Below are 27623 nucleotides of genomic sequence, written 5' to 3' on the forward strand. Positions count from 1 at the left end.
GTTATCCAGAAGAAGAGAAGCATAAAGCAGAGCCATTGGGTAGGACTCCCAAGTTCCTAGAAATAATATGGCTTAAGAAGAAACCTATAACTGACATTAGCTATTCATTCAGAGACTAGCTTGACTTGCTAAGAGCATTGAACAAACTGGCTTTGGGAGTCCTAAGAAGCTTTGCCTGGTCATCAAGCTCACTCTTGCACACCTCCACTAATTCTAAGAAAAAAAAGATAATTTTGTGTAAGCAAAATTCAGGGGCTTCTAGTTTTACTTGCTGGAGTTTTCCACTGCATTAACCTCCATCCCGCACACATAGAAGATGTGCAAGGGATAGGGAATGAATAGCTAAGTTTAATGAGCGCTTACTATGTGCCAGGTGCCCAGGTGCTTTACAGGTACTTTTCGTAAGATCTACTCAACAGCCCTCTGACTCAAATACTCTTCTCATTTTACAAATGAGGAAAACAAGACTGAGAAACAATCAACTTGCATAATGTCTCATAGCTTATAATGGCAGAGAGAGCCTCAAATTTAGTCTTTATGACCTGCTAAGCTCACCCCTTTAACCACCTGCTAACCAAGCTCCCATTAAATAAATTGTTTCCATTGAATTTAGTATATTGATAGTCCATTCAAAATGTAGAAAATATTTGTTAAAAGAGTGAATTCATTTAGTTTGATGATTTTTTTATTTTGACATATATGTATTGTGTGTCTACTATGTGCCAGGTATTATTCCTAGATGCAAGTAATATAGCAGACAGCAAAAATACTAAAATCCCTGCTCAGATGGAGCTTAAAAAATTAGACCCTTAATATCACATTCCTGATCATTTCTGAATATAATAAGGTCATTGAAACACTAAAGATTTCATCCATTTTAAGCATTTTTGAGTTGCTGGAATCATTAAGATAATGAGCTAGTTCTAGGTAAATAATCATTTCATGTAAGCAAAATCCTGCTCCTACCTGCTGGAAATTCCCAGTGCACTAAGTACCACCTCACGTATGTAGAAGGTGTACAGGGGACCTTAGTATCATTAAATGACAGTGGCCCAGAAAAGGAATTCAGAGATTGACTCAATTTACACACTAGGAAGCGGAGATTCAGTGAGATCCACAACTCAGCAGTATCCCCCAGCTATTTAAAAACAGAGGTCCAACTAGAATCCAGACCTCTGAAATCAGTCCTGCGCTCATTCTACATGTGAACTCAGAAAGAAAGAAGGGAAAGGGAATTTTTTTGTTGACAGTTTCAAAAAAGGAAAACAGGCTGTTTTTAAGCATTTTTCTGTAAACCTACTCGTAAACCTAAGTAAAACTGAAATTGTTCTTTCGACTTACTCTGAGGCAAGAATTAGCACAGCAAAGCTCCTTGGTGATGGATTGGGGAGGCAGCTAGTGGGTCTGTATCCAGGTCTCAGTAAAGGAGCCAAGTCACCATCTCAGATCCATTTCCTGAGAGGGCAACAAGGAAAAACAGTTCACTGCAAAGTTTTCGAGAGGTTTGACAAAGAGTAAGAGACTTGAAACATGCCATATTTTTTAACAGGTACAAAAGGAACCCCTTGTCTCTGAGCTTAATGACCAGTTGCACCATTGAAGAGCAATATAATAGCAGAGCCAAACTGGCAAAGTAAGACCCTGGCCAATTTGTCAGCATTCAGCCTCTTCTGAGAAATCCGTGAGCAAGAGGCTGGTGCTAGTCAAAATGCCTCAGCTTTCTGTTAACATTGGGAAGCACAGGGTGAGTGAGGCTTTTTGTGAGAATGAAACCGGATGAGCAATTCATGGACCTCACTGCTAGTTTTTCCTGAATTCAAGTGACCTGGCATTCACAGGCTATAGGTGAGTGAACAGAATCTGTCTTAAGGGACGGAGAGTGGCCCCAAGAATTGCAGACCTAAGGTTGGAGCAGGTTAAAACACTTGCCCTGGGTCAGGGGAGATACGCACCCCTCGGAGCAGCTGGCTCTTACCCAGGTACCAACTTTTCTTACTCTCCATCCAAAGTAAAAGGAGAAATACAGCTTGGAGACATAACAACCAAACAAAAGAATCCTCCTCGATAAAACACCTAACTTCAAACCGAAAGCACTCTCGTAAAGACAGTTCAGAGGCAATTAACACAGCAAAGAGATTTCTTTCAGATTCTCTAATATAATTCCTGCGCATGTGATACTGCTTCCAAAAGCTTATGTCATATCATCTAACGCAGTGATTTGGCTATTAAATACACATTCTTCTACTTGCCTTCTGGAAACCGTTGCGTCTGTGTATCTTGGGCATAAACAACACATCTTGTTCAAACACTGACCACTTGCTGCTTGTAGGAAAAATAACTGAAGATGTTAAAAAAAAAAATCTGACAATACAAGGGTATAAATCTGACATACCGTGCATTTAAATTCAAGCAATACACAAAATCAGTAATAATGTGAAGAGAGATCATCATCTTAAAGTCACACTGCTATCATAACTCAAGCTTTCCGTCATACCCCAAGCACAGGAGGGGGAAAAAATGCCTGGGATGAAGGCCATCTATGAAAATATTATCTAAACACCCTCTCAAGACAGAAATCCATTTTCCGTGTCCTCACAGCATCTCTGGTCTCTGGCAGGTCCCCAGATTCCAGTAGAATATTGCACACAAGAGGACGAATAAACCCCTGCTTGATTTGATACAAAAGTCTTTTTCTTCACAGTCTGTATATCAGGAAAGTAACTATGAGGTGGAGTGAGCCGATTTCTTTAATGTATATGACCTTCATTCCTACCTCTTCGGGATTTTCTTGGTTTCGATTGAATTGAATTCTGAGTTATTTTGCCAATTGAGTATAGAGTATTTTAGTTACACATATTGAGATTAATTAGTTAGCCCTTAGGAGGTTTTGCCTACAGCCTTCACCCTGGAAGGAAAAGTGTGAATACATTGAGACTATTAATTCATAATAAATGGCAGATCATAGCTCTTGCTGAGTAAATTTGTTTGTCTCTTTTATAAGCTCTGCTCACTGAGTAAGCGCACTGTAAGGCAATGTCCTTGGCTATCACAAGCTAAATTCCCATACAACTTATTCTCTAGGATTCAATGAAAATCTTTTGTTATTATTATTTTTTTTTAATTTTGGAGGGTGGGGACCCAAAACTTCTGTGAAACCAAATTGGCAATGGGGATTTGGAAGGGGAGGATACAAATATTGTCACTTTGCTGAAAATCAGCATAACCCTTTTTCCAGATAATCCCAATAATTGTAGAGAAATTGCTCTAGACATAACCACTGGAATGGCAGAATCTATTAAAAACCTAAAAATCTAAATAGGCTTTTATAAGCAAAGACCCGATCTGCTTTCAGTGTTTGGTGAAATGCAGGCGAAGTTACGGTCGTGTGCTTAGTTTTTAAAGAACAACATAAATGCACTGGAGTTGTGATCATTTGATAAACATGTTGATGCCAATATATTTTTGCCTAAATGCAATAAACTCACCAGTAAGTGATGCAAGTTGACAATGGGAGGTAAAAGAATATCTTGGGGATGTGGTGGGAGGCAGCGGGAAACAGCTAGCATTCGTAATGCCTAGTGAATTCCTGTGTATTTGAAATGTCAAAGAAAATGTGATGTATTTTTCTAAATTGTGTCTCTCTCTACATGTATAAATGAACAGACGCAGATAGAGCTCAAAAACATGGCATGGATGAATTTATCTCTTCCAACCCCTGTAACTTTGACCACGCTTCCCTCTTTGAGATGGTGCAACGCCTTACTTTGGATCACAGACTTAATGATTCCTATTCTTGCCTGGCAAGTATATTCTTTGGTCTACAGCAATTTAAACATGATGGCATTTTTTAAAAAATAAGATCTACCTTTATTTCAGAAGCTCTTTTCTACATTACAGAGCCCCTTTAACAATTATAAATGTGTTCTTGATATCCTGGGTTGAGATGGTTTTACTTACCAAAGAAAGAAGACAGAGCGGGAGGAAGTTATCAGTAGAGATGAATCCAATTCCCCAGCCTCCCTATCTTAGCTTCCCCCTTTTCAGCTGCTACATGAGAAATATTCCCAAGAGGGTAATCGAGTTTGGCACCTGCTTGTGGAGAAGTTGTAAAATCGCCTCAGTTTCTTAGAGTTAAAGATCCCTTTCCCTTTCCACCCCAGATGATAAGAGCTTGTGCTCTTGTCTCAGAAATGAATGTCTTCTTTTTGTATATATTTTGAAGACCAAAATGATTTGTAAATAAGCTTAACTGGTTTGGGTTTATTTATTGGGGTACTTTCCTTTTCCTTAATATTATTTAAAGTGTTTTTCACCCTTTGGGGAAATTGTTTGTGGTGGTTTAGACGGTTGGAATTCAGCTCCCCAGAAAGAGCAGCAGCATTTCTGGAAATCCTGTCTAAGCATCGATTTAAATCGTTTAAATTCAAGGGATTGGATTATGTCTTTATTGGATTTCTGAAGATACGTTTTGTGTTTTATATTATCAGATTTCAGAACCTATTTAGCCCCTTCTGCAAATCATAAACTGGTACTTTGTTAAAGATAAATGTTATTAATCCCACTTTATGGATGGGAAAGATGAGGGGAGATGATGAAATGACTTTACACAGAGGAAAATCTTCATCCCTGACTCTAAGCACCAAATGTAATGTGTTTGTGCATTATAACATTATGTATTTTAACTAGGATTAACATTATTGATATTAACATAAGTCTCATGAAAATCTGTTTCTTTCCTAAATGACATGACTAAACCTATTCTGATTTTTATTTTAAATTCCCTTTTTTCTGTACCAAAAGGCAAAATATCAAAAAAGAGCAGATAATCTAGCCTTAAAAACAGAACTGGGATTTTTTTTTTATTAATCTGTATCTCATAAAAGATTCATTGATTATCTCAGGTTTAGAAGTACTTCATCAGAAGACTCTGAACTTTGCCAAATTGAAAAGGAATACATCGCTTTGACTTAAAAAAAGGAAAAAAAGCTTACCTTGCATTGCAAGGCAATTTTCTCATATATATTTCCTACAATTATGTGACTAATTCACATAATTATAAATTACATTTATGAAGCGTGCAAGAATATGCCTCTGAATTTAAGCCATTTCCTTTTATGTATAATTCCTATCTCTTTAGGAATCTTTTCAAGTTATATTGTTTTAAGACTATTTTCACACCATTTTTTAAAAATCAATTTTCTGTTACATTAAGAGATTAGTGTATGCTCTCAAAAAAAAGTAAACCAGAAATGAAAACTTGAAGTTTGCTTCCTATTAATCATGTATAGACTTAAAAATATGATCCAAATCCAAAATTAATTATGAATAACATAAAATAGTTTCCTTCCCCTTTTGTATACCTGTATCTACTAATTATCATCCCCAAATTTCAGAAAATATCACCAATTAAAAGTGCCTAATCTCCTGCCTCTATATATTCCATTTTCTTATTATTACAATCTTTTTTTTTTTTTTTTTCAGTTAGTTTTGGAGACCGACCAGCAGGGATACATAAATTTTTCTGTGTCTTCGACTGAGTTCCTAATTGATATTTCTTCAACTCTTTTCAAAGCAGCTATTTTGGCATCTACAAAAGACTTGGTGTCATCTGAGTCGTAGAAAATATATTTTAATCTTTCACAGCAGTGTTGTTTCTAAGATTTAGCATTTGGGGTAGCAGATGGAGTGGCAAAGAAGTTGCCTATAGGGGCAGCCCACTGCCTCGACTACTCTCCCGCCCTCTGCAGTAACTTATCATTTGAAATAGGAAAGATGCCGTCTTTCGTTGGATGCATCGCTGAGCTGCATGTTGTCAATCGAAGATTCCCCAGATCACTAATACAAGATTGGAATGTTGCAAAGACCTCCCTCCTGCCCTTCTGTGGCCTCTGCCTGCCCTCTAGCTCCTTTCTCCTTTTGCCTTTTTTCTCCAGACAGAGCAATACTCAAAAGATGGCTTGGAGAAGACCCTCAAAGTAAAATCAAATTTATATTTATAACAGTACTAAATTCCCAGCTTCCAAAATACGACTATTCTGATTTATTTCTTGCATCACAGAGGTAGTAATGTGACTCCAGGCTTGACCCACAGGTGACCTTGAGTGGCAAGTCCCTTGCCCTTTCTGAGTCTCTAAGTGCATAATGGAAGCAACAATTTCTATCCCAAATCTGCTCTGAATCAGATATCCCATCCAGGCTCTCTGATAGCAAAGATTTTTTCTGGCCCACCAGTAAGCAAGTAAATAAATAAGAAAATAAACAATTGCCAAGGGAAAAAATAAAATAAAATGCTAAACCAGGGCAGAAGAAACTCCTGTGAATTTATTGACTAATACCTCATTCACAACTTGAAAACTTAGTCATGCTATTATTCATTCTCTTTGGAAAGTTATGTTATCGGCTTCATTTTTAAAATAAAATTTGTTCCTCCCAGCTGAAAGGATTTATGAAGTGCTAACATGTGTGTAGACCAACCCTGATATTTTTTAATGCATTTGAGAAAAAAAAGAAGACAGAGTAAAACAGAACTGAATTTGAGTGCTGCCTCTTTTGTTATCTTTGTCTCTTAGCAGTTCTCATTTCTATTTCCTCATCTATGAAATGAAGATAAACCCCTGCCCTGTGTACTTCACAAGTTTTTGTTACATTCACCTGAGTCCTGTGTCAAGTGCAAAGCACTATACCAATGTCAGGCATTAATGTCAGTATTTTCTCTTATCAGTAACTTAGATTTGCCCTGCTCCCACCTCAGTACTCTGACACTCTCTAGATTCATGCTATCTGCTAATTCAGACTCCACCACTAACTGTCTCCGGGGTTCCAGGGAAATTCCATATCTTCCCTGAGCTCAATTTTCCCATCCATCAAATAGGGATAAAAGTACCTATCTTTTAGAGCAGTTGTGAAGGTGGCTGGCACTTAGCAATCTGTTATTATAGTACTGGCTATTTTTTAATCCCCTTCTCCTATTACCCCAACTCTAGCAGCTGTCTGGAAAACCACCTGTATTTAAAAGAAAGTCTCTCCTGTTTTTCCTCAAACAGGGCTGGTTCAGTCCTGGCCAGGTGTTTGTACTAGATGAATATTGTGCCCGAAATGGAGTTCGAGGGTGTCACCGACATCTCTGCTACCTCAGAGACTTGCTTGAACGGGCAGAAAATGGCGCCATGATTGACCCCACCCTCCTTCACTACAGCTTTGCCTTCTGTGCATCCCATGTTCATGGCAACAGGTAGGCATGTCTGGAGGTGCTACTAAAACATTTTTTGTGAGATGCTGGTAACATTTTATATCTCGTCCTACTTTTAAGATTATCTCTTTCTGACTGTCCCCGTATTTCAGTTCTACACACAGGTGACATGCAACCACCAGGACTCCAAAGGTCTTACTCCCTTCTCCTTTCAAAGACTCGAGAGAAATGGCAAATAGGATTTTTAGGGAGGTCTCTGAAGTTAGAACAATATAGGTTCAAATCATGACTCCTCCACTTACTGGCAATGACCCTGGTTGGCTATAAACCCTCTGAGCCACAGTTTTCTCATCTCAGGGGGTTCTTGAGAGGAGGCAAGTAGATATTAAGGGCTCACCATAATGCCTAGAATATGCAAAGGACTTAATGAATATTTCCCTTTGTTACTATTAGTCTATTAAATATAAATATTTAATGATTACTTGCTGTCAAACATTTAGCGTGCATGGTGAGAAAATTCTAGACCAAAAGGCAAAAATGACCATAACTCCTAGAGTTTAACTATGGAGATGAGAAGAACTGTAGAGATCACATGTAGCCAGCCCCTTCATTTTACAGATTTTATAGACAAGTGCAGAACATCAGTTCTTCTGACTCTATACTAAGTACTCTCTCTCTCCTTAGACATTATCCAGCTCGTAGAGGAAAAGATACATGTTCTGAAAAATGCAAAACAGCAAATAATTTAAGAACATTACCATTTGGCTCTGAAGACATGGAATAAATTTCCACACTGCCACAGCCAGTTTGCTATCCCAATGTATGTAGCCTCATACTACTATAAAGACAAGCCTACTTTACCTCCAGAACAGCCCAACCAATTGCAAGGGAAGGCACAGTCCAGGACAAACTAAGTGGTTTCAGAAACCCAGCCTCCAAAGAAAACATTGATGATCTAGGGTAATTCACATGTTGAAGAATCCATAATTGATGGCATTTTTTAAAAAAATCACAACTGTGTCAGTCTCATCTTTGCAAGCTATACAACTCTGAAATATCTCTGGGATTAGTTCTGTGCTTTTCCTCTCTCTAGTGCTGGTGGATTTTATGAAATGAAATTTCAATACTTAGAGCTAGATAACAATAGCATTGTAGGCTTGAATATTTCACAGGCAGCAAGGTTATCATCACTTCCCATTGTTACAGGTTCGCTAGCCTAGCACATGACCTTTTATTTGCATAAAAGATACTCCTGAAAACTCTGATACCTGGAGACTATCTGTGCATAATTCTGCTTTTTATAAATATGTACACTTTGATGACTATCTGTTACAGCCTCTTGGACTAAATTCTTTACAGAGAGAGAGAGAAGTTGCATTATATTCTCTGGGTTGTCACACTGTATTCTACATATGTTACTGAATAAGAAAGTGTTATAAAATAATGAAGTGTTTTTGTAAACTCCCTGGTAAACATCATCATGAATTATGATACACATTGTCTGGATTTCATATTGTAAGACTGCCACTTGATTCACAGTTAGGTTTATACATCTTGTCATGGAAACAGTTTTGGATTTCTTATTTTCTTTTCAGTTCTGATTTTCCTTATGCAAGTTTGCATCTTTTTTTTTTTGCTTATTATTTTAGTTTGAATGCATTTGCTTTTGCTGTTTGATGCATCCTTCTTTTTTTTTTCTTTTGTTTGTGCATATATGCGTGCTCTTGATTCTCCTGTGGCTGACCATACTCTGTGCATGCCCCATATGACCACCCCCTCTCCAAGTCAACAAATGCATGTGTACCGTAATGGGCTGCTACCACATGCAGACCCAGAAGGGAGCAAAACTCCCTCCCCATCTGAATCAGAGGCTAAAAAAAATATCAAAAAGGAATCCAAAAAGAGAAAAGATCCCAAAACCCAGACAAATCCAGACCCCAAAAGGTAAGAAGTTACATGTGGATTGACTTCAGTTTTGCAATGTCTGTGATCCTTTCCTGTCCCTCCATCACTTCCTCCTGTTCCTTTAAGGTTTTTTTAAACATAGGCTTTTCAAAACATTCTTGGCAATGGGCAAAAATACCATGGATTGGAACTGAATTTGAATCAGATAGTTAGTGACTCTTAAAACATATTAACATGAACTCTTGTCGTTTGCCACAACATGGGTGGAACTGGAGGAGATCATACTAAAAAAAACAGGTCAGAAGAAAATAGACAAATAATGGATGGTTTCATTTATGTGTGAAATGTAGAGAAACAAAACAAAGAGTCAGATAAAACCAATCTAATAACAAATCCTAAAAGTCTGACTATACAGTTGAGGCTACTGGAGTAGGACTGGGGTCATGGAGAGCAAAGTGTGGAGGGGGCCCGGTGTAGTCTGGTGGAGGATGCTGGGCAGCTTGGTAGTGGACATGGGTGGTAACATGCATCTCATACGTCTGGAGGAGTAGAATCCTATACATCTGGATCAGATACAGTATAATAAACCAATGTTACCTCAATTTAAAAAAAGAGCAATATGTAAACAGGATCATGAGTCAGATTGCTTTTTTAGTAGTATCTAGTTAGGGGACTGGTACCTTACCAAGTCATTCATATTAAACAACCCATACTTTATGATTTTGAAATTATGTTTAAGGAGCAAATAAAATAGGTTGGCATGAGATGGGTCTATACATTTATAGCAGCTCCCTCATTTTTCAGCCAACTCCTCTCAATTCCACATTTATCTCACGAAAGAAATCTGTCTTCAAATTATTATTTATAATAAGGACATAATTCCTATCACTTTATCAGTGACTTAGTAGAATCACTTGAATAATGAGGTCACCTTGAAGGCACTTTTATGTTCTAAAAATATATTTAGCCTCTCCTGTTTCTCTATCCTTTAGGGATTCTCTTTGTAAATTGATAAATTGGTGAATTGGTGGCTTTTTCTCTTTTTAAACTACATTTACTAATTATCTCCAAAGTTACCCTTGTGTCCTTCACCTTCCCTACTCTTGCCCCAAATTAACATTAACAGTTTATAATTTTGTTTGTGTTTTTGAAACCAACATTCTTTTTTTTTAAAGATTTATTTATTTATTTATTTATTTATTTATACAAGCACTGGGTACAGTCAGAAGCGCGGGAGGGTGAGAGGATTCACCAGAGCCAGAGCGGGGAGCAGAACAGGTAGAAGGACCAAAGTACACTGCTGAGGGGAGCAGCAGGCGACAGGAGAGGTCTGCGCGCCATGTGGGACCCTCCTCCGGTGGCCGGGGAGCAGCCGGGGATCAAACCGGCGCTGCAGAGGCTGCGGGCAGCTTCGCAACCCAGCGCTCAACCGCTGCGCCACCGGGGAGGCCCGAAACCAACATTCTTGGCGTTGTTAAACTATATAAACTGACCTTGGTATTGCCAGCTACACACATTTCACAAGTAAGCATGCTTTATGCTTGGTAAGCGTTTATTCAACAGAATATTTCTAAGTCCTGAAGTATATACAGTTGATCTATAAGCACATTGAATGAAAGTTTAGAGAAGGTGCTAGGTTGTCCATCATGTATGCAGGTGAAGTTCAATGAAAGCCTTGATCCCATGTGGACAGCCCCCTTCTGAACTTGTAGAGTGTAAGGAGGGAGGCAAAATGGGGTTTCTGTTTGTGCTTCCCCATGAAGAACACATTGCAAGGCAATAGAAGCTTCAGCAAGTAAGCAAGTGACAGAGAATGTTGTAGGTGCCTGAAATTCTGGCAGAATGATAGGTTTCAGACGGGCTGCCTCTCTAACTGCTGTCCAAGGTGCTGCTTCTGATAAATCAGCATAGAAGCAGAGCAGAGTAAATGGCCTCTCTCACCGGAGCCTGACCTATTCCCTGTGCCTAGAAAAGCTATTCAAAGGGATATTGAACGGTGCTTTCAGAATTTTGTCTGTGTCCCAGTATCTATTTTTACATTGTACTTCTTTTAATGAAAAAGAATCATAATAAATATCAGTTGTGTGGCATTCTGCAATTCACAACCTGCTTTCATGCTTACCGTCTCATTTGCTGTAATACTTCAGATTAGCTATGTTTATATCCATTTTGCTGATGATAATACTGAATGTCTGTAAATTTAAATGGCAAGCCCAGATATTCTGAGACCAAAGTTCTTCCTCTTTGTACTACAACAGCACTGTAATTATATTCTGAAAATCTGAGTGTGAGAGCCTGTTGTGCATAAATCTAGGATAATCATATCTCATTCCTATTGTCTTATAGGCAAAGTGAACAGATAGAATCATAGCATTTATAATATCCTGTCAACCACTAGGTTACAAATTAAATGACCCATTGTCAGGTTTCAGAATAAGGTTTAATTACAATAACTATAATTGTGGCCATTTAATAAGTGCTTGCTATGTGCCAGGCACTGTATGAAGTGCTGTTTATATATATTATCTCATTTTATACTCATTTTATCCCTCTGAGATATGTATTGCTATTATTACCCTCATCTAACAGTTGTGATGCTTGAGGCTTATATAGGTTCAATCTCTTGTTCCTTAACAAATAAGTTTCTGAGCCTTATAGAAACATGGTTATTTTGACATTGGAGCTTACATTTATAACCTCTCTACCTTACTGCCTGCCCAGTATTCACACTTGTATAGGTGTGGGATGCCAAATTCAGCTGTTTGATATGAGTGTCAGAGGAGGCTACAGCAGTCTCCTGAATTAATTAATGAGGTGTCCATTTTTGTCCCGAAAAATGTCCAAAATCAGTTTGGCCCACCTGGTCATTGTGGCTTTATGGAGAAAGCCAGCGTGTATCAGAGTTTTAAGGTGCCTTAGGGAAGATTCTTCTTTGAATATTAATTAACAGCCATTTTGGATTGGGAAAACTTTTTTTCTAACCTCATTCACCAGTATGAACACTATGTATACCTGAAGGTGTTATCTCTTCTTTGACCAGGTTTAAGAAGCATTTAAGATTCATATTGCAATTTGCAATTTAGCAGAGATTGCAATTTAACAGAACTACAGAGCCCCTACTGTCATATCACAACCAGCTTTAGAGCAGGTGCAGTGCCACTTTGTACCTATTTTTTTTAACTTTTTACGTATTATTATCTCAACAACCCCAAGAGTGGAGGCAGAGCCCTGCCCTACTGAAGCTGGAAATCTTAGTGAGGGCTCAGGTGCAGAGCGGGAGCGTCTCCCTCCTGCTCTGAAAGCCGGTGCCACCTCTCTATGAGAAACTGTGCCAGTTGAAACCCAAACATTAATAAGAAGTGGACACATCTGGTCCGTCAAGAGGATGTTTGCTAAGCAGTGGAAAATATGCAACCATCCACATGCTTGGCATCTTTTAGAATTGTAGTTCTTAACAGAGGGTGATCTTTTCCTCAGTTAAGAAAAATATTTGGCAGTGTCTTGAGACATTTTTGAGCATCACACTGGGGAGAGATAGTGCTATTGGCATCTAGTAGGTGGAGGCCAGGGTTGTGGCTAAATATCCGACAATGCCCAGGACAGCCTCCTGTAAATAAAGCCCACAAACTAAACCCTCGGTGATGGGCTGACAATTCTCCTTTTTACTGGGATTTATTTTTGTTTGTTTCTTGTACACACATCAGTCTGTGTCTAAAGACCTAACAGGTTTTCAACTTGTTGATTTTCAATTTGTGCAGTGATTCTAACACTCTAATATGCATATAAAGCACACAGGGAGTTGTTAAAATGGAGGGTGCTGGGATCTGTCCTCAAATAATTTGATTTAGCAAATTATTTGCTGAAGAGATTGGGCATCTCTTCCTCCCCAGGTAATTCTGAGGCATTTGGTCTTCAACTCCTACTTATTTATGACCGTGGCTGTTAAATTTAGCTGCATGTTGAAATCACTAGGGGACCCTAAAAAAAGGCTCCACCAACAGAGGTTCTTTTTGATTTATTTGATGTGGGACAGGGCCGAAGCCTCATGTATTAAAAATCTCTACAAGTGATTCTAATATGTAGTAGTGTTTTAAGAACCACGGCTTGAGGGAACACTAGTTTGGGTCAGCTTTTTAAAACTGAACACATTTTCTCAAGTGGAGTAGAAAGAAAAAGAAAATGTAAGTATGTTCAGCTGGTTGCACTTGGCGATCACAAAATCCACAGATGTAAATTGCTATATCTTCTAATTTTTAAATCAGCGCCTAAGGTTGCAGTACTTAATTTTCACCATAATATGTTTAGTATTCTTTCTAGATGACATTTAGATTACCATCACTTTGGTCACTGTCCCACAGTGACAAGGCAATCAAACAGCTCCGATGATAACGAGTTGCGTCAATGTTCCTTGGATCCCTTTATTATTGGGATTGGAAATTTTTCTCATTTACATTATTATTTAACATTTCTTGAATGCCAGTGCTGCTCTTCACATATGGCCTGCGTAGAAAGTACATTGTATCAGCAATTAACAAATCCATAATGCCAACCGCCCCAATCCAAAGTAAGCTGCATAGATTAATGAGTCTACAAGCAGATGTAAGAGGGCATGAGTCCTAAAAAGCTCCGAAAATGTGTCCAAGGATTCTTTTGGGAGATGTACTTGGAGCCAAGGCACTGCCTGTGTGCAGAGACTGTATGATCCCTGTGGGTTAGATTGGAGTAACTGAACAATCAGAGGGAACTCACTTTTCTCCTGTTATTCCACCTGGTTCAGGAAAGGGTCCGTTCACTCAGTAGCCCAAGACTGTACCTCAAGAGCTGTCCTAGACTCATCTCTCGCCCTCAGGACTCACAAGTATTCAATTAATATATCCCATCAATGTCCTTAAGTATCTCTCAAGTACATCCATTCCATTTCTCCCTCTCTTCAAAGCGACTACCAGAGATCACGTCTCTTAGCTTCTCTCCCCAGAAACATAGTAATTGTTTCACTGACCATGTCCTTGCTTCCAGTGTTGGCCCCTTATTCCCAACCCATATCATATAATGGTTTCTTTATTTTTTTATGTGTATTTCTACCCAGAATTAAATGAGCAATATTTGCACATGTATATTTTTTTCTTTCACTCCAATTTTGCCTCTTTTCTCCCTCTGCCCCCACCCCTCACATTATATGACTCATTATAACATTCTGTTGGGCACACTTTAACTCTTTCCCAAGGGGGGAGAGGGAGAAAAGGCTATGTAGTAGGGAACACACTGTTTGACCTTTAAATACAGCATTTTAGTAGCAGACAGGCTTGGAGAGGGGACCTCTAAATTCTCAGTCTTATGTTACAAACTGACACAAGAAATTATTTCAGATGTGGACACAGATGTATAGCTGACTGGCCTCCAGCTGTGAGCAGGTATTTGGCCTTCCGTATGAATGAGTCATAGTCTCTAAATTCTAAAGAACCAGCTTTACCTGATAGGCAGTATTTGTAAGAGAGAGGGGGGAAAAGGTCCAAACATGTTTCAAATAAAATTTGGCATCCCAAAGAGAAATTCTTTTTAGGGTGCATGTTATAACTTTTAACTCATGTAACTCTTCCTGAAGGAGAATTGCCCCTTCAGAACAGCAGATTTTCCATGCAAGCACAAGACCTTGTTAAATGTGCTGAATTACTACTCTATCAGTGCAGTCTTTCTGGCTCATGAGAAACCATCATGTGCATTTTCCTTCTAAAATTCCTAGTTTGTCCTCCTCCTGTGCTCAGTAAATTCTCTGGTGAGCACAAAACAGCATCCTGTTCAGGGTGGGTGTGATGCCAAAAAGCCATGTATATTACTAGTCTGATCACTCAGAAGTCTATAGTCTTCAAAGTGAAATTTAAAGCCTAATTGTCTTACGTTTGTCTACCAATAAAGAAACACTTCTCTAATTCAAAGAATAAGGAATGTTGGGATTGCTTTTCTCTGGGGAAAGAAATACATGCATTCTTGCGATACATATATTTTGTACCATTTCTCTAGTCATCTGTTGGCTTTCTGCTTCACTTAGTCCCTTGATCAAGCCTGAACCGCTTTGACCAATGTCCTTGTGAAAATAGCATCCATATTATTTAGTAATGGGGATACTTCCCAACTACTCCCATGAATAAAGACACCATTGTTGGATGATAGCTAAGTATTTAGAAAAACAGTAAGCAAATCAGAAAAGACCTAGCTGGTGTATTTTTTGCTGTCTTCAAGCCTCTCTTGAAAATTGACTTATAGTCAACCTCAGAAAGCTTCAGTAAGAATTTATAATGTAGAAACTGCTCAGTGTTGCTTTCTGTTTTACTCTTTGTGATACAAACACTTTGATATATTTGTTTTAGCAGCATGTCTGAGCCCCAGGGCATCAGGGCATAATTAGAAAAGGGCATGGGCTGGAGGGAGTGGACAGGGAAAGGGGAATACTGGGTTTTCATAATGAAGCAGTGGCTATGGGATGTGAGAGTCCTGATTATAATATATAATTAACCTGGAGATTATACAAACATATAATCTTGACATGCATCCTATATATCCAGATGAACAAACGGAGGAAAAGGGATGTCTTAGTGCTTTGGTGCTATCTTGATTTTGTTATTAACCATTTGAAACAAAGAAAAATATTCCATGCTAGGATTAGATTCAAAGATATCATGCTAAAAGTTGTCAGGACAAAGGATTGCTAGGAGAAGTCAATTAAAAGAGAGCGTGAGTCAATTAAAAGAGCGATCCAAAGAGTGTGTTTGATCTAAATGTCCTATTTAGGGAATAATGGAAAGAACATGTACTAAGAAATTCTTTCCCACTCTGGCCCTTTAAGCGCTCTTGTTTCTGGGCTGGAACAAGTTAGTATTGAGTAGGATTCAGTTATCATGCTTGTTTAAGGACATTTTCATGGATCCATAATGCGGTCTGCAGGCATGCATCCATTTGGAGAGAGAGAATATATCATGTTTACCGTGCCTGCACCGGCATATGTGGACATTTGCATTTGGAGAGAAAGTATATTCCCACTTCAGCTGGAGTTTTACCCCTTGTTGGTAGTGATTGGAGTTTAAAGTTGGCTGTATGCAAGAGAGATGGACCAGGCATTCGTTCCTTTCATTGAACCAGACAATTCTTTAACATCTGGATTCCACACTTAATCACCAAATAAATGCAGAATCAGAATGCATCAATCACTGTGAGCTTTGAATTAATTTAGTAACCTGACCTTTTTGAAAAGATATCTTCCAAATGAGGTTTCTACAGTCTGGTTTTCAGCATAACATAGAGAACCTAGCTCACAGGAAAATTAAATATTAGGAATCTGTGTACTCACCTGAGTGTGCAGGGAAATTTAACAAGCCCAAATAAGTCAATTCACTTCACAAAATGCACTGCAACTTGAATTTTGACTAGAATACTCATCCTTAATTTCAACTATCAAAATCAAATGTTTCACATAAATGACATAGTACTTAATCCTATTGAATTAATCCTACAATAGACCTTCCTTAATACTCTAGCTCAGAATCAGTTGGGGGAAGGGAGAATAATTTACATAACTAGTAACCTAAAGGATGAGTAACTGGGTTATGATCTTTCAGTGTGACAAAAAAAAGGAAACAAAACACAATGGTAGATATATTATTATTTGTGACATGGCTCAAGATGGGAGACTCTGAGGAGAGTGAAGATGACAGAACTGGTGCTAACCACTGTGACAAGAACTTGAAGAGCAGCTGACATGACATCTTTCCTATCACACTGCTGAAAATGTCAGCTTTGTGAAGGACAGTGAGAAAATGGTTTGCCGAAAATTTGAAAGGTGGATTCCAGAAATGCCTGCTGTGTCAGATGCAATATAGTCTGTTGTGGCCAGAGAGACCCACTTCTGGCCCCATTATGGCCTGCAGGTGGGAGAGCGTCCAGTCTATTGCATTTGATCTGCATATTATCTCAAGTTTGCAGGATCATGATATACAAGAAATGAGTTGTTAGCCAATGTGCAGTTAGGTGGAACCAGAGACCAGGGGCCATCTTTTCTTGTGAGCACATGGGTGATGTGGATGTGTTTCCAAAGCTGAGTTCAAGGGCGTTATTGTTTCTACTAAAATTGCATGTGTGGGAAAGGAAGGTGTAAGTACTTTATGAACCTGTATCAGTATGATATAAGTAACAAAAAGTAACTGGATAATCTAAGCAAGAGGGAGTTTATTGGGATGATGGTAAAAGCTTCAAAGAAAAGGAGGAAAATTGGAGTCAAGGCAGCTCAAGAAAAGTAGGAAATGGATCCAGAGCAGTGGGTTCCCCCTTGACTGCACATTGGAGTAACCTGGGAAGCTCCACATGACAGTTTGGAGGCTCTTCTACAGGTTAATCGAATCAAAGCTTGAGGGTGGGACCACCTGCAAAGATTAAGAATTGTCAACCACAAGGACAGTCCAGTAGGCCCGGATGCAGGAGCAACCAAATTCCACCTGTTTCTTCTGTTCATGCATCATTTACTCGACATTAAAGTTTCCAGAAGCATATCTGTTTGCTTGAGCTTAGGTCACAGTCCAGCTTAGAGGTACAGTGGACAGGAAAGGGAGGAACTGCCCTGTAGAGAGCCCTTTCAGCGTTAATAGCAATTTACCCTGCCCCAAGGAGTACCTGCCATGTGGACATGGTCATCCCTCCAATGGAAAATCAGGTGATGTTAGGAAACAGCAATGAACACTAAGAAGCAAAAATCAAGATGGCAGAAAGGGTGGCAGTCAGGACAGGGGACTTAGAGAGGGCAGGGCCTCAGGCTCCCAGACGCACTCTGAGACATGCCTGGGGCTTGCTAGAAGTTTAAAACCCAGTTTCTTCCCTCCTCTTCTCCCATTCTTTGTGAATTCTCAAGTGTTAAAGGAACTGAAAAAGGAACAAGGTACAGAGCCAGTTTTATGACAATTATCAAATCACCCCCACTTTTCCCAAGAAGAAAAAACAATGGCATGATTTCTAAGAGACACTAATACAGTTCTTCCATTTCCTTTGTGACCACTACTGCTTAGAATGATCCCTTGGAAATAAAACAAATGCCACATTTGGAAGGAATTGCTAGCTTGATTAGCAAATCACGTACTTCCTGGAGATCTCTGGCTACAAATTCACTCCAATCTAAAAAATTGAGATGCCTGAATGAAATATAGCATTTTAGCCACTGAAAGATCCACCCACCCAATATTTTCTTCCTAAGAGCAGTAGTTTTCAAATTATATTCCCCTAAGCAGCAGCCCCAGAGAACTTATTGGAAATGCAAATTTCAGGCCGTACCCCAGAGTTTCTGTGGTGAAACCCAGCTATTTGGGTTGTGGCAATCCCTCTAGGTGATTTGGAGGTAAGCTCAGGTTTGAAAACCACTGCTCTAAAACAGATGTATTTTATTGCTTCTAAATATTGAACCAGAATTCTTCCCAAAATATTGAACCAGAATTCTTTTAGCCCCATAGACAGACAAATAACCATGTACAATTTACAGTAACAAATGTTAGGAGTTAACAAAATTCATGTTTGACAGGATTTTCAAAAACAATTATGCAAAATCAAACCCAAAAAGGTTATTTTTGTTTTTCAACTAATATAGTTACAACCTGTGATCTTTGAAAGATTTTGTTATTCTTGTGTGTATCTCCCTCAGTTTGCAAAATAGCACCCCCTGTTCCCAGTACCATTTCAGAGCAATTCTGGTAATTACAAATTTGCATGGATGCCCAAAATGTAATTTGTTTTATCACCTGTTTTTGTTAGAAACCACGTGCCTACGTGGTAGTGTGTTCTGTATATTTTAAGATAAAATTTTTCACTCTGACATAGGCATGTAAGAAGTAAATTTAAGAAAATGCCACAACAATAATTTTTAGCTGTTTACCTTTTTTGAATAGTGAGATTAGAAAGCAGTATAAGGAGAGGTTCTCAGGGAATCAGAAGCTATTGATACCTTTAGTAATCACAAAAGTGAGTCATCAGCACAGGAGGGAAAACATAATCAAATGTTTATAATAATACCCTTTGTAATGAGAATTAACTGAGAAGGCCAGGAACACACTCAATGCTCACTTTTTCTCATATCAAACACAAATCTCAAAGCTACCTCCTAATTGCCTAAGTGCTTTAGAAACTTCTTTAAGTAAGAAGTGAGTGATTCTCTTCACAGAGAACTTTGTCATCTAATAATGACCATAGACATCTCTGGACTGTCCAAGCTAAATAGTTCCCCGTGCCTGTCCTGTCATCTATAAACCTCTTCTAAGTTATAAATTATGTTCAATAACATTTTTCTCTGGATTAATTCTCTGCTAAGAATCAAAATGTTTAAAACTCCCTTTTCCCCAAATTGACTATGTGCACACAAAGCCAGTTGTATAAATGTGTGTTCAGTGCACTAGCAAATTTTGTTTATACAAAATTCAGTGGCCACAGCCAAAGGAAGATAGGTTACAACACAAGTAATAATCACAAAAAGTGTCTTATGTATTTTGTACAAGTCAGTCCTAATATTTAACAATACATTTATGGAGATTTTTTGATAAAAAATATTTTAAGAAACGATGTGAATTAATATTAGGTATTTCCCCCAGAAAATTCAGGAATAAAGGCACATTCATAAATTCCAACAGCCTACCTGGTATTTACATTTTGCCTTCTTTTTTTAAGTTCAAGGGAAATAGGCTATATAGTATTTTATTATTTTTATGAAGTGGGAAAGGGCACTCTAGTTTTCAAGGAGGGCATTTTTAGTTTTTAAAAAGAAAGGAAGTTGACCAATTAACCCCTAACAGGAGGTACACTGCTGTCATTTGCCAAGTCTTTTGTGCAGTCAGGCTGATCTGGTATACAGGATTTTCCCTACTTATGCTGGATGCTTGAGAAGGCCTATAAATAAGACCATTTGTTTGGTCTCAAGATGACTTGCATTTGCAAACTGAAGAATGTTCCAATGGAAGTTTCATGGTGACGCACCAATCTGCAGACTGGCTCAGCCAGTAGTCAAAACAAGTCACACGGGATCTGGGAAGCTGAAGTCTTTGAATGGGTCAGATTATCCTACATCCAATTTGGCACAGATAAATTTGGGCTATAATCGTGCAGCCTCCCTTTATATTTTCAACTTGAATAGTCCGAAACAAATAGGAGAAATGTGTGTGAACCTAATTGTGATTCAGAAACATGAGTATACTGTGATTAAACTGAAAGTCATTTAAGCTACAGCTCTTCTTTTTTATTAGAATGAGCAGGAGTTCACTAACACTGAAAAGCATATGTGGTATTCTTTTTTTCCCAGTTTTATTGAGATATGATTGTATATAATTTATGTAAATTTAAGGATGACAATGTGATGATTTGATATCAGTATATATTGTAAAATAATAACAATAAGGTTAGCTGACACCTATATTCCCTCACATAATTACCTTACTGTGTGTGTGGGTGTGTGTGTGTGTGTAGTGATAACATTTAAGATCTACTTTTTTAACAACCTTCAAGTACCTAATACAATACTGTTAACTGTAGCCACCATGTTGTACATTAGATCCCTAGAACTTACTCATCCTCTAACTGGAAGTCTGGACCCTTTGCCTAGCATCACCCCAATTCACCCCCACTCCTCAGCACCTGGAGACAACCTTTCTACTCACTGTTTCTACAAGTCTCTAAGTATATTTCTAGAAGTCTTTTTAGTTTCCACATATAAGTAAGATCATACAGTATTTGTCTTTCTCTGTCTGACTTAATATAATGCCTTCAGGTTGTCTCTATCACAAAAGGCAGGATGTCCTTCTTTTTTATGACTAAATAATATACAGTATATATATATTTTTTTCACATTTTCTTAACCCACTCATCTGTCGGTGGGCACTTAGGCTGTTTGCATGTGATGGTTGTTGTAAATAAGGTAATGCTGCAGTAAACATGGGGATACAGATACCTCGCCAAGATAGTGATTTCCTCTCCTTCAGATATATACCCAAAGTGGGATTGCTGGATCCTATGGCAGTTTTATTTTTTAATTTTTTGAGAAACCCCCATGCTTTTTTCCATAGTAGCTATGCCAATTCACAAGCCCATTCATGGTGAATGTGTTCCCTTTTTCCTGCAATCTTACCAGCATTCATCATTTCTTGTCTTTTTGATAATAGTCATTCTAACAGGTGTGAGGTGATGTCTCAATGTGATGTTGATTTGCATTTCCCTGATGATTATAGTAAGCATCTTTTGTACTTGTTGGCAATTTGTATGTCTTCTTTGGGAAAATGTCTGTTCAAGTTCTCTGCCCATTTTTAAATCAAATTGACTTTTTTGATAGTGAGTGTTATGAGTTCCTTCTGTGTTTTGGATATTAACCCCTTATCCAATCTATATGATTTGTGAAGATTTTTCTCCCATTTTGCAGGTTGCCTTTCTGTTTTGCTGATTGTTTCTTTTGTGAAGAAGCTTTTTCGTTTAATATAGTCCCACTCGTCTGTCTTTGCTTTCGTTTCTTGCACTTTGGTGTCATTTCCAATAAAATCATTGTAAGGCCGGTGTCAAAGATCTTCTTACCCATGTTTTCTTTTAAAAGTTTTACCATATCAGGTGTTATATTTAAGTCATTAGTCTATTTCAAGGTAATATTTGTGAGCAGCATAAGTTTGGAGGTCCAATTTTGTTTTTCTATATGTTGTTATCCAGTTTTCCCAATATCATTTGTTGGAAAGTTGATCCTTTTCCCATTGAGCCTTGGCTTCAGTGTCAAATATTAGTTGACTGTATACTTGAGGGTTTATTTGTGGGCTCTTGATTCTCATCTATTGGCTGTATGTCTGTTTTATGTCAGTACCATACTGTTTTGATTAATATACCTTTGTAACAAGCTTAAAATCAGAAGTTGTGATGCCTCCAACTTTATTTTTCTTTCTCAAGTTTCCTTTAACTATCTGGGTCTTTTGTTGTTACATACTAATTTTAGGATTGTAATATCTATTTCTATGTAAAATGCCATTGGAATTTTGATAAGAATTGCCTTTTTTGGGTACTATGAACATTTAAACAATATTCTTCCAATTCATGAACACAGAATATCTTTCCATTTATTTTGGCCTTCTTCAATTTCTTTCATCGATGTCTTGTGAGTTGTTCTTCAGTTAATACATGAGTGTTAAAATTAATCTGTACATTTATAATTGTAAACTAGAAAATGAGGTATTTAGGAATATTTCACACTGGGAAAGGCAGACATTTATAGGGCACCTGGTTTTCATGGGAATTTATATTTCATGGGAATTTCATGGGAATTTTCATGGGAATCTATGTAATTCAGGGGGCGCCAAACCAAAGTGCCTACAAGACAGAAAGTAATGCAAGTGAGACGTGTCTCAAGTGAGTGCTGTAAGGAAGATGCCATTAGTTAGCATTTCACAGTTAATGCCAATTGTTCCCAATTTTCAAGAGAAATCAAAATTGTTTTGTGAAATTTTCTTCATTTAAAGAATGTTGGTAAGTAGTTAAGAAGCTGTGAGCCAAACAGAATAGGCATAGATGCTTTATTTAACCTGCAAACCACCAGTTTTTATATTTTTGCCATTTCACAACAAATGAGTAACAGTTCTGCAAATGTCTTTGAAACAATAACCTAAAAAAAGCCCCTTCCCTTCAGTAGGCACAGAAAAGCAGGATTTCTAAGGACTTTTAGGACACCTAGATCATTGTAGTTGATCTTCTAAAATGGACAGTTTCCTCCTGCTGGAGATTTGATTTGATGGTGTCAGCAGATGAGGTTCCTGTCAATTCATGACATGTCTTCTTTCAGGCCTGATGGAATTGGAACTGTGACTGTTGAAGAAAAGGAACGTTTTGAAGAAATCAAAGAGAGACTTCGGGTTCTACTGGAAAATCAGATTACACATTTTAGGTAAGGATTTGGGACTTGGGGGCTTATTATTGATTTTTCTAAAACTGTAAATCTGTCAGAGACACTTTGGAGGTTTAGAAATAAATGAATGGAGAAGCAAGCCCATAGGGTAGGCTTCCCCAACAGCCAGCAGACTTTGAAATTTCATGTTCATTTTATTTCTCCTGAAAGAACAGTCAGTCCTTCAAGCTAACCCTGGTTTTCATCTTTTCTTAAATCTATTAAAAAGTTGAATTTGAAGCTTCTTCAAGGTTTCATAAATAAAACAGGAAAAAAATCCTGTGAATCATATCATGTGAGGAGGGATGAGATGAACAGGGAAGGAAGGCAGAGTCTGCACCTTCCTCTTTACCTCAGAAACAGGGCTAGTTAGACTCCACAGTAAAAGAAAGGAACTTATGTCAGCCTTGGCTTGCCCCTTACACTCCAAGCAGTCAGTGGGTCCAGTGTATGAGGCTTACACTGTATACCCCCCTTTGCTCTTTGGGCAAATAAGACATTTCTAATTCTGTACTGGTGATTCTAGACCACAAGTGTTGAAATAGTTACTCAAAAACAGAGCATTTATAATAACATAATAAACATCCCCATTTATTAAACACTTCTTATGTACCAAACATAAGACAAGAGGCTAGGTAAGCACTAACTTACTGTTTTATTCTCAGAACAGCTTTGTAAAGTAATTATTATAATCCCCATTTAGAGAAGGAGTGAACTGAGACCAAGAGAGATAAAGTAACTTGCCCAGGCCACCCAGCGGACAAGTGAAACAAGTCAAACAGGAACACAGGATGCTCTGAGTTTTAGTTCGTATTAGCCCCATTGTACCATGAGGAGCAGAGTCTCGAAGGCCTATGACAAACTGAAACAGTCAATAGAACTCTTAATGGTACCTGACATACTTTTTCTGTGCCATCAAAGTCCTCCTGTATAAATCTTTATTGATCATACACTCTATCCAAGACACATTGCCAATAACAAAAGATCCCATAACAATTAAAAGCTACAATCAAGGGCAATTAGCAGAATCATGATTTTGCTCAAAATAAATTCCTTTGTTTCCTATAGTAATCCTTTGGAGATTTAGCCAATTGCAACTAATTTTGTTTAATGTTGGTTTCTATAAGAATATATGTCACATTTGAGCTAACTCTCCTTCACAATAGAAATCTCAACAGTCTATATCATCACTCGAAATATTCTTTTCTGCTGCAGACATTTGCAGAGTCTCTCTTTAGTCATTATTCACACATACACATATATACATTATATACACACATATATGGTGTGAATTCAGATTAACATAACACAATGTGACAAAATAAAAAGCATTTTTCTGCTCCTCAGAGAGAGTTGCTATAGGAATTAAATTGCAACACATTTCATGCTGAAATGTAATAGATTTGGGCAACCTGAAGAATTTTTCTGCCTTTTTTAGGTATTGCTTTCCATTTGGTCGACCTGAAGGTGCTCTGAAAGCTACTCTCTCACTCTTGGAAAGGGTAAGAATGAAAGTAAAAGACAGATTTTTATATACACACAAACGTACATACAGATGTGGACATACACAGATGTGAACATAAGTGTGATGAAATTTTGTCATTGTTTGACCTAGTTTGTAATTTTTTGAGGAGTTGTTGGCCATTCGTCAAATAGCAGAATCAATGGGAGGGAACTGCCAAAATTCTCGATGTTTTATTTCAGACTTCCAAATAGTTAGGACATAGTGAAGACATATGCTCCTAGCCCTTTCTGGATTCACAGATGGGCTTTGCTGTCCTAACCGTGCATTGTGATTTGTTCTTTTTTAACAATGGCTTGATCAGGATTAAGTCACAAAGAAAGCTTTCACACATACATTTAGACTTGCATTTCTTTGAGAAGTATAAATGAGTAACACTGTCGTGATCTTTTTCCCCACCTAAAGGTTTTGATGAAAGATATTGTTACCCCAGTGCCACAAGAGGAGGTAAAAACAGTCATCCGTAAATGTCTAGAGCAGGCTGCTTTAGTCAACTATTCTCGGCTATCAGAATATGCCAAAATTGAAGGTAAGATTCACTTCTGCCCTCAATTTTTAAATTTAAATTTTGGTATGACTCCCTGGGGAAGTCTCTCTCCTTTCTGATGGGCAGCAGAAAACAGTGGTCCGTCCGAGTATGTTGAGCTGAAACTTGAAAGCACTTGAAATGTGAAAGCATCCTTGGCTATGACCAACTAAATGAATTAAAAAACAGGAGCTCAAGAAACAGTTTTGTAAGGAAAGAATAGGATGTTATCAGATAACTGAAGTCCTTTCTGAGAGTCTGTATTAGACCAAAGTTTGCTTTGTGGCTAATGTTTTCCTATGAAAGAGTTCTGTAGGACTGATACCTTCTTGAATTAGAGGAAAATAAACCAGTTTGTTGTCCTCTGTTGATAGCATTGGAAGGAAAACAAGAATTGAATAAAGTAACATCAAGATTTTGCTTAACTTTTTCTTGCCCCTTGAAAGTATCTTGTCTTTGGTCGTGTTTTCAAACTGCATGGCAGGTTCATTTCCAGCCATCTCGATGTTTCCTGGTTTGCTTTAGAGCTTGTTCATTCTTACTATACCAGACTAGAAGGGTTGTTACCACTACCCTCTCAAGTTTTAGGAGAAGGTTCACTGATTACCAGTGATCAGCCAAAAGGCACTCTAAGTAAACTATTTGAGAAGATATGGTTCTTTGGGACCTATTTGCAAAGGTATTAATCACTTTTCATTGTTACCCTGTTGGCTGCTATAGGGTGATTTGAAAACCAAACCCAACTTGACCAGTGGTGTAAGTGTATAAATGTGGAAGTTCTGTGTGCAAAACTCAATGTGTCCATATTCTGGAATCTGATGTGAAACACCTGACTTAAACCAGCAAATGCCCATTGTCTGCCTTCAGGACATGACTGGGAAGAAAAAAAAAAAACCTAACCATCAGCCAGAACCCCATTGCTTATCCTGCGAAAGTCCTTGTTTTCTTAGAGAATTAGGTTAAGATCATGTCAAATTCGCAGTGTTCTGTATATTACATGTCCTCCCTCTCTCAATTTTGTCTGTCTGACAATGCAAATTGTGTACCAGTGGTAATGAATTCATTGTTATGCATCCAGGGAGAAACACTTAAGAATTGGGCACTAAAAGGATGTTTATCAACTCTTGACTTGGTAATGAGTGGCAAAAATAGAGAAACACGAAGATTGTTAAAGGGCTATATTAGCAAGTAATTGTTCCAGCATTTACCTTCCCCAGACATAATGATTGGTTGCATTTGGTAAAGTCAACCAGGTACCTGCTAATCCTAGGCAAGGCCAGAGATGGGATGGGATCCAGAAATGTTCGGCTGCCTCCTAAGTCTTTTATCTAGCTATTACTAACTAGTCTTTTGGTAAGATCTGCTCTCTTCTTTCAGATAAATATATCCAAAAACAAACTTTAAGATCTGTAAGTAAAAATGCATTCATTTCCAAAGTAGATCAGCTGGTCTGTAATTTCCTTTTGTGCCTCAATTCTTCTTGGTTGTGTTAATTATCTTTTGCACTGTGACTTTTAGGTCTGGGGATTCTTTGAAGAAACCAATCTTTTTTTTTCCAACTCTCTTTTCAGAGAAGTACCTCATTCCACACTACCTGCTCTCTTCTGCTTCTCTCCTTCCTTGTCCGTGATTGGCTCAGCCACTTTTTGATGTTTCCTCTGCAAAAGTGGCTGTGACACCAATTTCAAAGCATGCTGGGATTGTCAATTCAGACAACCCAACATCCTCTGGCTGCATGTATCAGGTTTTCTTTCATGAACATAGTCCACCATAGGCTGAGATATTGCAGCTTTAAAGATATTACTACCAGACAACTTTCTTTTTGCAAGGTTCTGAGCCTACCCTCAGAAAAGAAATCTTCCATTTTTACATTTGTGCCCCTCTGTGAGCATTAATAGCTTAGTGCCCTGAGAATTTTGGAAAGAAGTTGTAGTAATATTGCTGGAGACTATGTTTATGAAGAAATACCTCAAGAGCCTTAGATACTAAAGTCTGAAATCCTTAGTATCTTGGAGCCTTAAATCAATGAGATTCTGTTTCCCTTTACTCATGATGTTTTTGGTCATTGTATCCTTGCCAACAATTCTAAAGAGACGTGTAAAATCATGGTCACAATCTCTCTCGTGACTCACGGCATGCTGAATGGTTAATCCAGTAGATCTCCAATTTTGAAACTCCTTTTTCTTTTTTTCTGTGTTTATCCCAAAATACTCTGTGGCTATTTTCCTTTGAGCTAATGTAACGTTTTCCTCTAACCTATGACCTTAACCTCTTTACCTCTGACCTAAGCCTCTTGCATGCCCAAATCCTCTTTTATAGGGAAAAAGAGAGAAATGTATGAGCATCCTGTCTTCTGCTTGGCCTCCCAAGTGATGGATTTAACCATTCGTGAGTACCTACCACCTCCTCGCCATGCTGTCTTCACTCTTTCTGTTTTCATTATTTCAAGAAAATCCAGATCCAAACCAACTCACTCTCCTTGCTTCAAGTTTTTTAGCATTGGCTTGTCTGTTGATTCTGTCTGTGAAACCCAGTGTGAGAAGTCCAGTCACTTTTT

At 38.1% G+C, this 27623-nt stretch overlaps 1 protein-coding gene across 17 annotated transcripts in view; it reads left to right on the top strand.

Moving 5' to 3' along the window:
• The window catches only part of CADPS (calcium dependent secretion activator), a gene marked incomplete at both ends in the record, with an annotated part of 442011 nt that overhangs the window by 303792 nt on the left and 110596 nt on the right, over positions 1-27623 (top strand). For 5 of the 17 annotated variants that reach the window (XM_084246953.1, XM_084246964.1, XM_084246963.1 and 2 more), the window contains 7 exons: positions 3664-3800; positions 7044-7231; positions 8975-9133; positions 22917-23018; positions 24457-24520; positions 24946-25069; positions 27386-27454. In XM_084246953.1, coding sequence (XP_084103079.1) covers positions 3664-3800; positions 7044-7231; positions 8975-9133; positions 22917-23018; positions 24457-24520; positions 24946-25069; positions 27386-27454 — 843 coding nt within the window. The remainder of the gene's footprint in view (positions 1-3663; positions 3801-7043; positions 7232-8974; positions 9134-22916; positions 23019-24456; positions 24521-24945; positions 25070-27385; positions 27455-27623) is intronic. The other 12 variants (XM_084246966.1, XM_084246958.1, XM_084246967.1 and 9 more) reach the window with 4 other exon arrangements.

The sequence above is a fragment of the Talpa europaea genome, assembly GCF_964194135.1.
Source record: "Talpa europaea genome assembly, chromosome: 11".
In the NCBI taxonomy this organism is placed as follows: Eukaryota; Metazoa; Chordata; class Mammalia; order Eulipotyphla; family Talpidae; genus Talpa; species Talpa europaea.